At 35.3% G+C, this 15,589-nt stretch overlaps 1 protein-coding gene and 1 pseudogene across 1 annotated transcript in view; one reads left to right on the top strand and one right to left on the bottom strand.

Moving 5' to 3' along the window:
• LOC124556458 (synaptotagmin-14) overlaps positions 1 to 4,730 on the top strand; it is a 579,934-nt gene extending 575,204 nt beyond the window's left edge. The window contains exon 11 of the mRNA XM_047130444.1: positions 3,346 to 4,730. Coding sequence (XP_046986400.1) covers positions 3,346 to 3,543 — 198 coding nt within the window. The 3' untranslated portion in view covers positions 3,544 to 4,730. The remainder of the gene's footprint in view (positions 1 to 3,345) is intronic.
• On the bottom strand, positions 2,781 to 2,898 carry LOC124553632 (annotated as a pseudogene).
• Positions 4,731 to 15,589: the final 10,859 nt, after the last annotated feature.

The raw sequence follows: 15,589 nt of genomic DNA, 5'->3' as shown, positions 1-15,589 counted from the left end.
TTGCAGCTACATAAAGCCAGATTTTTGAATTTAATATTGTCTTTCTTTGGTGCACTGATGGTTAAAATCTGACAAAGAAGATCTTTTTACAAAAAGCAATCATGTTTATAGCTTTCATTTTAGTTCTGTACACATACAGTACATACACACATCAAAAAAGTTTTGCATCATCCCGGTTCCCAGAGCTTCTGAAGATAGGTGTTGACTGTGAACATTGTATCACAGACACAGTCCCTTTGATGGTTCAGAGATGTCACTAAACCCACCCAAAGATGTAAACAACCAGGCATGAGCAACACCTATTAGATGGAGGGGGTCCGACAGCCGATCAGTTTCAGTCATTCCACCAGGGAGGAGGAACACGGCTCATGTTGTCTGTAGTTCAACCATGCCTAGATGGTCAATACTGTGGTTCAGTCATGTCCACATTGTCACTTTGTGCCAGGAAGGGTTCTCAACAAGGGAAGTGTCCAGGCATCTCAAAGTGAACCAAAGAGATGCTGTTCGGACATGGAGGACATACAGAGAGACAGGAACTGTCAATGATGTGCCTCGCTCAGGCTACCCAAGGGCTACTACTGAAGTGGATAACCACTACATACGGATTGTGGCTCGTAGGAACCCTGACAGCAATGCCACCATGTTGAATAATGCTTTTCGTGCAGCCACAGGACGTCGTGTTACGGCGAGGTCCATCTTTGCAATCGTGACACCATGCAGTGCATTACAGATGGACCCAACGACATGCTGAATGGACCACTCAGGATTGGCATCACATTCTCTTCACCGATTAGTGTTGCATATTCCTTCAACCAGACAATCGTCAGAGACATGTTTGGAGGCAACCCAGTCAGACTGAATGCCTTAGACACACTGTGCAGTGAGTGCAGCAAGGTGGAGGTTCCCTTCCTGTTTTGGGGTAGCATTATGTGGGGCCGACGTATGGTGCTGGTGGTCATGGAAGGTGCTGTAATGGCTGGACCATACATGAATGCCATCCTCTGACCAATAGTGCAACCCTATCGGCAGCATATTGGCAACGCATTCATCTTCATGGACGACAATTCATGCCCCCATCATGCACATCTTCTGAATGACTTCCTTCAGGATAATGACATTGCTCAACTAGAGTGGCCAGCATGTTCTCCAGACGTGAACCCTATTCAACATGCCTGGGATAGACTGAAAAGAGCTGTTTATGGACAACGTGGCTCACCAACCACTCTGAGGGATCTATGCCGAATCGCCACTGAGGAGTGGGACAATCCGGACCAACAGCGCCATGATGAACTTGTGGATAGTATGCCAGGACAAATACAGGCATGCATCAATGCAAGAGGATGTGCTACTGGGTATTAGAGGTACCAATGTGTACAGCAATCTGGACCACCACCTCTGAAGGTCTTGCTGTATGTTGGTATAACATGCAATGTGTGGTTTTTGTGAGCAATAAAAAGGGCAGAAATGATGTTTATGTTGATCTCATGTTCCAATTTTCTGTACAGGTTCCAGAACTCTCAGAACTGAGGTGATGCAAAACTTTTTTTGATGTGTCTTTTTGACATGCTTCATGCATATTAGCATCTGATTCACACATTTTCAGTCTTTATACAAAATTGTTATCTATGTGTTTAAATGACAATTATTCAGTCTTTTTACATTACAGAATAGTGACTGTCATTATATTAAATATTATCTGTACATAAGAAAAAGTATCTGTTCTGTTCTTTCTGCTCTCCTCAATATACATATCTATAACTTTTTCTTTGTTAGTAATGATGTCTCTGTGGACATACAAAAACAAGCCCTGTTCAGCAATTTTTCCCCACAACAGAATGGGAGCACACGTTACTGGTACAAGTAGTACATTCTGTCAGGCACATAGAGAAAGGGGACTTGGGAAATACTGAATTAAATGGCTAAATCCACTGATCAAGACACTAGATTTGCATACTTAACTTTAGTGCATATTACAACAAATACTATTTGATCTTGGTTTAGTCCAAAACCCCCATTGGGGGGAGGGGGGGGGGGGGCAATCGCTGCCTCAGCCCTCTCCCCCTTAGCCTCCGCTCCCTCTGCCCCCCCCCCCCCCCTCCCACCCTTTAATCTACCCTTAGTAAAAGTACTGACTCAAAGCATTGTGCTATAGATGTAGCAAAATTTGTGTATCATGATGCTTAGAATGTAACAGCTGTTTTTGATTTGCTGGAAGAACTGTCTGTTGTTATGAGCATTGTACCATGCTAGTAATCATTGTAAACATGCCAGAATGTCACCAACAACCACAATTTGTATAGTTAACTACAATTCAACAAGGCTGTATTATGGGCCTGTAGGAAACAGGATGGTTCTTCCAAAGGACTGACCAACATGCTGGAGGAGAAATGTCAGATGTTATGAGTGCTAATACTACTACTACTAGGAATGTTCACATGCCTTTTATCCTGATTTCAAGCAGCACAGACATACAGATATGTATCTGAAGACAAGCACCATTGTTGATCTCACAGAGACTGATGCACAAATCAGGACAAGTCAAACTGGCACACACTTCTTGTATCACTTAAATCAACTCCATCCAAACAGACCTTAGAAGGACCAATAGTACCTACTCGCCGCCGTGTCATTCTCAGCCCATAGGCGTCACTGGATGAGGATATGGAGGGGCATGTGGTCAGCTCTTCCAGCTGTATGTCAGTTTATCAGACCGGAGCCACTACTTCTCAATCAAGTAGATCCTCAGTTCATCGCCTCACAAGGGCTGAGTGCACGCCAATTGCCAATAGCGCTCGCCAGACCAGATGGTCACCCATCCAAGTGCTAGGCCAGCCCGACAGCGCTTAACTTTGGTGATCTGACAGGAACTGGTGTTACCACTGCGGCAAGGCCATTGGCTCTTGAAACACTTAATGGTATTTAAAAACATTCAATAACTCCACTTGCTTGCATGATCATATGATCTGCCCTCCACTGACCATATGCAGAAGCTCCGCTTTAGAGCATTTATTTTCATTTCATACAAGTACATACGAACAAGTTACTGCTGTCTAAAAACTGATAATATATATTAAATTGGAAATAAAGTATAACTGTGAATTTATTTCTTTTTCTACTATACAACTGGTTGCTACTGTGTATCTATATCAGAATCTGGAATGTTTACTCTTAAGCAAAACTGAATTCTGTTATACGGTGCCTGTCTGCATTAAAGCTTATCAATGTATAATGCATTGATGCATTTTTCCTTTTACTTGTATTAAACAAATGAATGTATGTATATAAAGTTAAGGCTTTTATCTGGAAGTTCGCCTTGCAGCAAAAAAACTCTTCTTCTTCTTTTAGGTAGCACTGTTCCAGTTGCCAGATGTAACACTCATGGTATCAGTATACAGCAAGCGCAGCATGAAGCGGAAGGAGATGATTGGATGGTTTTCTTTGGGTTTAAATAGCTCTGGAGAGGAGGAATTAGCTCACTGGAATGACATGCGTGGTGTACATGGAGAGCAGATTTGTCGTTGGCATGTACTTGTTGAATCTTAATCATCGTATGACTGACTGAAATTTGATGAATGCATTAAAATTTTCACTTGGGCTCAGCCCCAAGCAGTCAGGTTTCCAAGCAAATGAAAAAAAAAAATTTTGAACATTTGTAAACTTTGTTTAATGATAAAATTAATGTTCTTGGACAGGAGTAATGCTGGTAGCACATTGGTAATGCGCTTGTCCTGTCATTGATTCAGGCAGCAGGATGGATGAATTTTTCATGCCTACATATGGCTGTTTAACTGGATATGGCATTTAACCCAGGTGCAAGATTTCTGATTTTTTGTCTTGCCTTTTGTACAATTATCTTTTTTCTTGGCCAGTCACCTGGGAACTTGTCCTCCATACCAGTTTATGTAAGACTGCTCTTTCAATAATAGCATTTGTTTTCATAATTTATGTATTCCCATTATAACTCGTAATTTGTTAACTTTTTACTTCTTGCTGCAGTTTTATATTAGTCAGTCTAACCACTGTTTGTCTCCTTGATTATTCTATATTTCAAATGACATTACATCTGTGGTTGTTCCCCATTTCTGAGGCTGACAGCGTCTCCACACATTTTCTTGTTCCTTTTGCCTGGCCTGTTTGTTGATAGGAAGGTATCTGACTAGATCAGAAACTTTAAGCATTGTTGCTATTGACATTCCCTATATTTGGAAATGTAATATTTGTAATTGTGGTGAAGAATTTCCCAAAAATTGTATCTAAGTGTTTTGTACTGTATGGAATTACATTAGCATGCTAATATAACACATAATTTAGTATCTAAACCCCATATTAACCACAGTGTAAGTAATATTTTACACAATGTGACATTTGACTCAATGTACCAGATTTGTATTGGTTAAAAGAAACTATGTATTTTTTATACTAGAAATTCTGGTCATATGACCAAAATTATGCACAAAATATTGTCAATTTTTGAGGATTAGACAGGTGAAGCAGTATTTTCAGGTCCTGATATGGTGTTGTATATTCAGCAAAATTTGTAGATACTTATTTTGCTTGTGCATTTCTTTGTTTTGCAGCACATAGTCATTAAAATATTTTTTTTCTTTACTGGCAGACATTCTTTCTCTGTGTCTGTGCACCCTGTTTGTCTTTGGTACATTTTGCACTTTACTACGTTTTACATGAAAAATGTATGACTTACCAGATTTCTTTGGACAAATTTGTAAAGAAGAGAGTAATTTGATTTCATAACTGTTCATCATTGAATGTTTTATTATCATTATTGAAAGCAAATATACTATAAATATGTATAAGTTTTATGCATTTTATTTTGAGTATATATTTATCGAAGAAGTGTAGGCTGAACTTAACATTTCTTGTATACAGTACATTAGGGTATCTGAAGTTACTGCTTTTTGTGAGTATATGAAATGAATTTTATATGATGATTGATTACAAGGCACATGCAAAGTATTACAGTAGTTAGCACTGTAAAAAGTGCAGAAACAATATGCAAAGGTATAATAAAAAAAATGGAAAAGTAAGGACAACATACATATCAAAACTATATAGACTGTTATTAAAATAATCTTGTATCATTTGGCGAGTAAAACTACCTTAATGCAGATTAATCTGAGGATATTTTATCTTTTAGAGGAATGCTAAAAGAATAATATTCTTGCTCGAAAAATTATTTTTCCATGAACATGAAATATGACACATCTTTCTTTCAAATCAAAGTTCGACTCAAGTTATATATCATATCTGAAGTGTATTAATTCATTACAATGCAATAATGATTTCTTTTGAGTATTATTCAAATATTTAAATATAATAATGTGAATGGTTTGTTCAGACAGGGGGACCACAGAACTTTTCTTTTCTAATGCTGATTATAACTGGCACAAAAGACGCTTTAAGTCCCATGTCAAACTTCAGATTGTGAGCTGATAATGTTGTCTGTCGCAGTCTCATGATAGAAAATAATAAGTGACAAGTGCACAGGGAAAGTGCATTTAGTAACAATGACTACTTCTCACTGAGTATTGTCATGTAATTGTAATATTCTTTTGCAGAAGTAACAAAACAGCTGTTACACAATACTACAAAAAACAATACTAAGAACACACAGTCTTCACCTGATGACTGTGTTTCACGATACAGTCCCACTCATAGAAATTAACAGAATTTAAATAGAAGTTTTAAAACTGTTGGGATTAATAATTTTCACTGTTGTTCAGCTGTTTTTATTATTAGTTCTGACTGTTTAATTCATCACAGCATATAATTTAACTGTAGTTAAATTATATAGCTGCACTTTTAAACATTTATTATTCAGTACTTAAGGTTTTTGTTTCTAAAGCAATGAAATAGTATCTTGGTGCCTATACCTGGACTCTCATATGCTACTTGTGGCCTCTTGCATTACTAAGCTACAACATGATTTAGGTTTTATACAGAATTAAACTGCTAAGTAGAGGACCAGATAAGAAATATGTTGCACATTAAATTGTTAGATTATGGGAAGTAAATACCATATTTGTCCAGCATAATTTAAAAAATGCCTTTTTTAGAAAATTTGACTAGTTCTGGATTTTTAAAAAATCAGAAGTAGTAGTATGGTTGGATGTTTCTTGTTACCTTCCTTTTTGACACATGATCTCTAATGAAAAGAAGTGTGTTATATAAAATGTATTTTATTATTTGAAGAATGAGAAAATAGTTCAGAGTTCTGAGGGAGGATTAAATTCTTGAAGCATAACAATTTCTTACTAACAAATGCGTAAAGCTATAGACATATGTATAACTCATTGACAGTATCTCATACTTCTGTGTTATATTAATCTCATCTTAATTATAGTTTTTCTCATGGGACACACTGTGAGTAATCAATGTCATTGAATGAAATCAAACAATATGGCTTTTTTGAACTGTTGTATCTTATTATGCTTTACCTCATAAGGATTTTTGGCTTGATTTGGTGGGGATTTAGAAAGAAGGATTTGGGTGTGCCATTTGTATGTTATCTGAAACAGTTTTGTATGACATTCATTACTTATGCTATTATATTTCCTTTCCCATAATTGTTTGATATGGTTTCAAAGTTTCACTTATAAATTGCTTACTAATTGCCAAAATTTATTATAATACTTACTCTAGTACACCCCTTTGATAAATCTAATGCTATTTATGTAATGGCTTTTATTGTAGCTGAGTCATGAACTTGGAAAATGTATCAATGCTATACACAAAAGTCCCTGTAAGTTTGTTTTCCAATTTACAGGTAATGCTCTGAACAGAACCACCCGACATCTTCTTTCATGAGTTACCATATTTATTTTATTTAATGAAATGTGGCATCACTCTGTTTCAGTTTGTATAATAATAAAAATAACTTGAATAGAAAGGTAATTATTGGGTTATGAAGTCAATGTGATTTACAGACATTTCAAATTGTATGAAATAATGATGTATTTTAGTGTGTCATTATCACAAATATTGCTGCTAGAATAATCAACAACTGTCCAACACAAAGTTTTAGCTTTGTTGTTACTGACAAAATATTCATGGACTTTGACATGAGAAGTGTAATTCTTTGTCATGAAGAACATGTTCTCATAGCCACTCCAGTTATCTGTGGCTACATGTGCATTGAATACCCTGTTGTACAGGGAAATAATTTTTTTAAGGTTACTGCACTGAGTTAGTGATATTTTTCTAGATGATACCCTGATTTTACTGTATAAACATTTCAGAGAATTATGAGGGTCTGGCCATTGTAGCTCATCAGAGTCACTGTAAATCATGAAAAAGTAAATTGAATGATTTTGCCCTCTTGTTCTATGTTTGAAGTAAAACAATACTTTAATACTAAAATTTCTGGAATGTCATATAGTACACATAAAAACTGTATAATTTTAAGTAGTTTTGTCTGAATAGCACTTTGATGCTGTCACTAAAGACTAACTGTAATAGAAAGTGTAGAAAAATTTTGAGGAATTTATGTTTGGCATCCAGAATACTTAAATTCCTCCACCTTCTCCGTATATCATTTCCTTTAATATTTTTTTTCATTGTCACTATCATTTATCATTAATTTCTATTTATTTTAGATGTGTCCAAATCCCATTTAAGTGTACAGTGTTTGAGAACTTCTGGAACTTACTGTAACACTGCTGTAGCTATTTCAGTATTACTAGAGATGAATAATGTGAAATATACATTGAACTATATTTTCTCACTTGTAATATTCATCTGCTACTTTAATCCATGTGTAGCAAATGGTATTGTAAATAGGTATACAACATAATTTTTTACTTGTAATTGTTAAGATTAAATATTTAAATTCATGCAACTAAGATTCTGTGTCTTCAGTGATAGTCACTGGTATATAAATGTAACGGACACCTGAAATTTTCATTCTATGAAATAAAAATATTTTTCTTTACTTTATTGCCAGCAAAGATGGTATTGTACACATTAATTTAGCTGCTGAGCTTCTACTTGATGCATGCATGTATCTATGGAAGTTGTATCATCCAAACTGAAGTGGTACTTTATAACTGTTAATAACGAAGTGACTTATACTTACAAATATAAATAGATACACAGTAAAGAGAGGCTGTACTCATTAGTTATAGAAACTAATATTGAACCAAAAGAACCTCTGCACCAAGGTTTTAGTGCCATTACATCATAATAAACCATTCAAATCATTTATTTGTTGCTCTGGAGTTGTGGTATACATATTTATTGCATAAGGTGATTACATATGAAGAATAATTCTCAAAATTTTAGCTAAGTTATGGAAAGAATATGTTGCTTCATCTAGAACAGAGAACATTTTAGAAAATCATGAGAACATCATATATTTAAATATCATGTCACAACAAAACTGTGACTTGGATTGCATTTAAAAACCAATTACAATTTTTATGCAAAAAAGCATCTATATTTTATATATAAACATCTATAATTGAGAGTGTCTATAAGTCTCTATTATCTGAATGTATCATTTCATTACTAAATTTATTATCCTTTGAGAATTAACTCACTGTGATTCAGATAATTCTGAACTTGTCATTTATACTTATTACTTACTGTCTTTGGTTAACTCATGGTGTAAATGTTAGCTCCACAGGTTTTTCGAATCAAAAACTTATTTGCGAGCATCTTTGGGGCTTGGAAGGTGAGAGGAGGAATAGATGTATGTATTGGGAAAGGACTGTGGCAAACACAGCAAAAGGGGAGTGATGTTGGGGGGGGGGGGGGGGGGGGCAGAGAATTGGCAGAAATCTTTAGTCTCTATATTCACATGTTAACAATATATATTGTATAGATGTAGTCAGTTCATAACCAGGAATTATGAGTGGAATGATACACTTAATGTTCAGCGTGCAAATAAATAATGCACGATTTCTTTTGATGTTCTGCTCTGCCAACAGACTGGAGCTCTTTGGCTGGTAAACAACTGAATGTTTCTTGTAATTTACTTTGCAATTGCTTTTTATCTATTTGATTACTTGCAGTTTTTGCTACAAGCTCCTCACAGTGAATGTCTTTCTACACTTTTTTGCTCATTAGTTATGAAAAGAAGTCATGAATGTACAATTTCCAGTAACTAATTTTATGTTCTGCTGGAAGAGTAATAAATTGTACTTTTTTGAGTATAGCCTTTCTTAACTATATTTATTTATGTTTGTGCGTGTAGGTAATTTAATAGAATGAGGCTGAGTACATTGGGTATTTCTGAATGAATGTATATATTTTTGCACACCTAAAAATAAAATATGTATTTATCTCATTGTCTGTTCTTCTAAACTACAATAAGTGTTCAACAAGAAAACAAGAAATCTTTCCTTCATAAGGTTAATAGACATTATATGTAATCTGAATGTTATAATAATGCATGTTCTCACGTGTGTGTGTGTGTTATGAAAGATGTATTATGAATGTGACTTGTTTTGTGGCACTTAATGGCAAATGTAACAGGACATCTGACTTTTGCAAGCCTGCATCTGAAACTAATGTAACTGAAACATGTTTGCAGATTATACAGTTTGAATATATATGTATATTTCACCTTTGTGTGCCAATTTTGTATGTACATTGAGTGTCAAGACTTGCTGTCTTTCAGATCTCAGTGGTAGTAATGAGAGTGCTACCACAGTATTATTTTCTTCTGTGATTTTACTGTTTAAGTGATGTGGTCATAGAAATGCAATAGGTAGTGGCACTTGCAAAGTCATATGTCTCTGCAGGCGGAAATATTTGCCCCATGATATAAGAATCCACAGAAATAGTAACATTTTCATACAGTTTATTAAATTTACTTAAAGGGAATTGAAAATTTATATTGGGCTTAAAATAATATTTTTGTACAGCAGTGAGAAATCTTGTTTAGCTACATCTAGCTGATAGGAAAGTATCTGTATGAGTTCAGTTTAGTACATACTCCACAGTATATCTGTCTGATTTGTGCAAACAGACATCACAAGTTGCAGGAAAAAGAAAGACAAAGCACAATGTAGATAGCTTTCCATTGTTTGAATGATAGGCTCCATACTCTCATTCTCATATCCCATATGCATCTGATACTCATTCGAAAAATGATTTGGTCACAATGCTTGAAGTTAAGTTTCACAGAAAAGAGACATCTAATGTCTTCATCAAAGCATTTATGATGTGCAACTGCTACAGAGCTTGATGAGTGACTTTTCAGATGATAATGATAAATAATTTGTTATTGTTTGAAATTTTCTCAATAGAAATTTTTGGAGAGCTATAACTGTATTTAAAAATGTAAGTATCCTGTAGTTGGTGTTTCATGGGTTCTAGGGGTTTCATAGTGGATAAACTGCACCCATTACCTATTGCACAATTTTCAGAATGTGAGAAGTTGAAAAACCATAAACTTTCCCTATGTGCATGTACATACCTTTATTCAAATAGGACCATGCAGTCTTCTATTGTTTCAAATTTAAATCTTTTATTTCTGTGTGTATTTTACAATTGAGTTTTTATACTACTTTAGTATACTTAGTGTTTTTTGTGCACATGATACATTAGTTTTATGCAGAGTCATGTGAGATAAGAACAACAAAAGTGCAATGTGATTTTATCCTTCCAGTGATTAAGACAAGACATAGCATAATTATAATTTCTTGTTAATTAACAAGTGGAACTCACTTCTGTTACTGTATTTCTGTTGTTTGCTAAACAGTATTAGCTATGAAAGTATTAATTTTGTAAAGGAAAATTGCTCATATACAAAAAACCCTTTATTGTTTCAGCTTTATAATGCAAAACTTAACAACCAAAATGTCACCAGAACATACTTGGTGTGATATGTGTATTATGAATATAAACAACCATCATGACTAAAAAGTTTCATTTCTTAACTCTCTCTCTCTCTCTCTCTCTCTCTCTCTCTCTCTCTCTCTCTCTCTCCCTGCCTTACAACTTAGGCTTTATTGTGAAATCCATTCTGATTCAGACACTCTCTCAGAGGGTGTACAAGAAATTTTGGTCTGCCTGATGAAATGCAAATTCATCAGGCTTTTGTAACACATGAAAAAGAATGATACTGTTTCAAAACAAGAAAAGTATCTTCCATTTATCACATGCTTTCATGCAGAATTTGAAATATATAAATTGATTTCCACTACAAAAGTATGGCTTTCTTAAGTTATGATGACCTAAAACAAGGGAAACATTGCTTAAATTACTTCCACCCAACTTCTATAATATACATATCATGTTCGATGATACGATGACATGAGTAGCCACTTCATAAAACTTTCATGATACACACAGTACGTATCAGCCATGTCAACCCCACCACTGGTGAAATATATGATATCAATGGGTGAGTGAACAGTGCAAGTTATGATCTTCCAGCAAATACGTTAGGTTGTGTCCGGAATTTTGCGAAGAGCATCTTGAGGAATAAACAGCAAAGACATGTTTTGAGGTTCCCACTTACCAACACTTTTTATCCTGTGTTTATTGGATACACAAATGGTGAACAAGTACAGAATTACACAGTCAAAAAGTAGTCTGTGTCTCAGCTGCAGTTGTCATCACAAAGCAGCTGGTGTATTATGCAGACCATATGGAGCATCAACAAGCACCAGCAACCAAAATTATACAAAGCAGGTCAGCCACAGGATCCTGCCAGGTGATGCAGTGATCACTGTGAGGGGCTTGCTTTTTTTTGGGCATTTGGCTTGTTCTGGCCTCTCACAGCTTGCAGTGCCATTTACAGTGCAGGTGGCAAGTATGGATCAATTTTGAACAGTTGTGATACCTCCATCTCACTGTCTGAGTCATTTACATCAACGTGGGAAACTGATTCACCACACAGGACATTCAGCTTCCTTTACTCTGATGGTAAAATGTTAGAATATTTCAAAAGCTTGAAAAGAGAACACATTTTTAATTTTCCACCTGTATCTGCTTTGTTGCTGTTTTTCAATTCTGGAAGGTTCAGTATCAAATAACAACATTATTATGAAAACGATAGATTGCTACTCATCATGTAGAGCAGACACTCAGCTGCAGACAGGCACAATCAGAAGACTGCTATACATTCAAGCTGTCGACCAAAAGGCTTCTTCTGAAGTAGAAAACACACACACATTGACACAGGCACAGCTCACTCATGACCACTGTCTCTGGCCACAGCAGCTAGAGACAATGCTAATGTGTGTGCAAGTTGTGATTGTGTTTGTATGCATGTGTTTTCTACTTTGGAAGAAGACATTTTGACTGAAAGCTGAAATGTCTAGCAGTCTTTTTGTTGTGCCTGTCTGTGACTCAGTATCTCCTTTGTATGGTGAGTAGAAATCTGTTCTTTCCATAATACTGTACGTAAATATTTCACTGACATAAAAATACAAACCTGTCATATATGTACTTGGACAGGTCACAAAAAATGATATTATGTTTCCTGTTTAGCTCAGTAAAAACTTTATTCATGAGTATGAAAATTACTCTGTCTGCAGTATTTAGAGATATCATTCCAAAGTGCAAGAAAAATAAGTCTATGTATTGTCAAACACTTTGTCAAAAAAGTAGAGTGGCACTGACCAGCCAAACAGAGGTATAGATGATATGAGAAATTTGAAAGAAAGACTTTATATGAACAAAGAGATGGGCAATAATGATAATGAAAGATGCAGAGGAAGTGTACAGATGGATATCAAGAAAGGAAGATAAAAGGCAAAATAATATAACAAAGGAATAATGGTGCTAGCTTACAGAATATAAGAGAAGGCACAAGGTTATGGTAAAAAAATACATGATATGTATATATCATGTGTAAATGAGAACTGCTGTCTACCCACACAACAGAAGAGATGTTGGCCGACAGCAGTTAGAAAAGATGAAAAACTGCTTCATTTTAAATGTATCCTCCTACGTTTTTCCCCTTCCTTTATTACCCAGTTCCTTATTCAAACGTATACTTCCTCTGAAGAAGGTTTTATCAGTAAAGCTAAGTAATTTTCAGTTATTTGTCTGTATTCCTTTATGTTGTTCAGAATTTCTTTTATCTCTTCTGACATAATATGAGACTCTATGGCAAGTAAACTGGGCTGTAAGTGTGAATCTCACACATCACAATGTAGGCATACCCATTAATCATAGGTGTCTCCTAACACTCTTGTGAATATATAATATGTTTATTACTATGCTTTATGCCTGATGTGTTTTTAGTAGTCTAAGTGAACACCACTTAAATCTCCACTCTCAGGTTTAGTAGTGAAGCCCATTTAATGCAACATCATTTGAGGAGAAAGTAATCAAAATGTATAATGTCCATTGATTCAAATTTTTCAGGAAAAGTGACAAACTGATACTTGCTAAACTATTCAATGGAACATAATGCTATTTGCACAGTTAATTCCATGTTGGGATATTGAATTTGATCCCACTTTACAACAGATCAAAATTTGGTTAGGATGGTTATAAAATGAATTTATGTTTTGGACAACACATGTTTTGATCAGTCACCTATGATGTTACATATTTTGATGCGATTTTAGTATTAACTCTTCATTAATTCACACAAACTTTAATACCTGAAATAATTATTAGAACAATGTAACATTAATATTTACTTGAAGGAATGATACAAAGCCTTAAATTACATAAAAAAAATTGTGCAACACAATAATTTGCTACAGGCAGAATTACCTAAATTTTGTCCATTCCTGGTTCTTCTTGTAAACAATCACATTCAATATATTCTGGAGTGAAGCTGCTGCATGAACTTCTAAACCTTGTGAAAAAAAATTAGGTTGTTCTTCTTCTTTACATTGGGTGTTGAATCTTAAAGTGAGCTGTTTCTTCACATCTTCCCTTTTCTCTTCTTTATAATGTTTGACAATGCTGGTGTAGGTCTTTCAGTAGCAGAGAACATCTTATGTCCACTTTTTGCCAATGCTGAATGATTTAGAAGGGCCACTGAAGTAATAATGTATTTCTGTTTCAAATGTTATATCCTGATCACTGACACTCTTCAGTTTTGATTTTTACAAAACTGTTCTTTCTGCTTCACTGATACCATCTATTTTTTCCATTCCTTTGTGAGTTCTTTACAGTTCTTTTAGTTCCCAGTCTTTTCAAGTTACCTCCATTTCCCCAACTTCATTATATATCTGTACATACGCCAGAGGATTCAAAATTTCTGGAATTTGGTGCAGTATTCTCTCAAATCATCCAAAGACCCTGTCTGCAGGTAAAAAGGAATGCCCTCAAACTGGAAAATACAGGCACAAATCCTTCATATGTAATGGATAACTTTTCAGTAGCCAGAATACAATAGCATTCTGGCCATCACACTCATCAGCAAAAGGCTCTGACAGATGTGGTAGTCCAGTCAAAGGATGTTTCAGAAAGAAAATCTGTGGTGGCTGATGCAATTTCTTGTGACCCTCTTCCAGCTTCAGCTTCATTCTGTACATAGAAATCAGGGTATGTGGTTCCAATATTTGTTACACAGAAGCTATAAAACCAAAAAATGGAAAATCCAGGATGGAATGTAACAATATTATGAGAAGGAAAGTTGTTACTCACCATATAGCTAGCTCACAATTGAAGCTTTCGGCCATTAAGGCCTTCATCAACAATACACACACCCACATGCACGCACACACACACACACACACACACACACACACACACACACACACACACACACACACATGCAAACGAAACTCTCGCACACAACTGCTGCAGTCTCAGGCAACTGAAACTTGGTGATGTGGTTTCAGTTGCCTGAGTGCAGTTGTGTGTGTGTGAGTTGCATTTGCATGTGTGTGTGTGTGTGTGTGTGTGTGTGTGTGTGTTTGTGTGTGTGTGTTTGTGTGCAACAAAGACCTTCATTGCCAAAAGCTTTAACTGTGACAGTCTTTTTGATGTTGAGTAGCAACTTTCCTTTTCATAATATAGAAGCTATAAAATGCAATTTGTTGGGCATAATATGCCTCTCCAATACTCAGTTTTGGCAGAGACTGGACTTGCTGCAAGTCAAATGCAAAGGTTTTACTTCCATGTGGTGACTGCTTCATTAATTTATGAACAGCTCAAGCTTCCAGCCTATGAGCACAAAGTTCAGTCATTAACTTCTTCTTTTGATTTGATTTTGTTCCTATTGTAATGACTTTCGGTGGATTTCAATTTTGATAAGAATTCTACCACATGCTTTCTTTTAGTTTCATACATTGCAGTCTTATGATCACCCTATCTTTTATCTTTTAGTCCTCTACCAGACACAATTCCTTTCACAACGATATTTAATCTTGATTATCCAACACCAAAGCGTTTCCAAAAAAATGCAACATGTACAGGAATTTTCTCATCCCTGATTTCCCCTGCAATTTACAAAAACCCATGTTATCATGCGATATTTACTTGCTTAACTTTGTGAAATAATAATGTTCTTTATTTAGATTAGTATATTGGAACAATAACTGCAAGTGTTACAGAGACTGTTGGATCATTTCCTGTTTAGAATTGGTACAAAGATACATTTCATTGAGGAGAAAAATTAAAATTAAAAATAGTATGAATCTGTATTAAATCC

Source organism: Schistocerca americana, chromosome 1 (genome assembly GCF_021461395.2).
Source record: "Schistocerca americana isolate TAMUIC-IGC-003095 chromosome 1, iqSchAmer2.1, whole genome shotgun sequence".
Lineage (NCBI taxonomy): Eukaryota > Metazoa > Arthropoda > Insecta > Orthoptera > Acrididae > Schistocerca > Schistocerca americana.
Note: the sequence above shows the minus strand (reverse complement) of the source record. Positions and strands in the feature narration are given on the sequence as shown.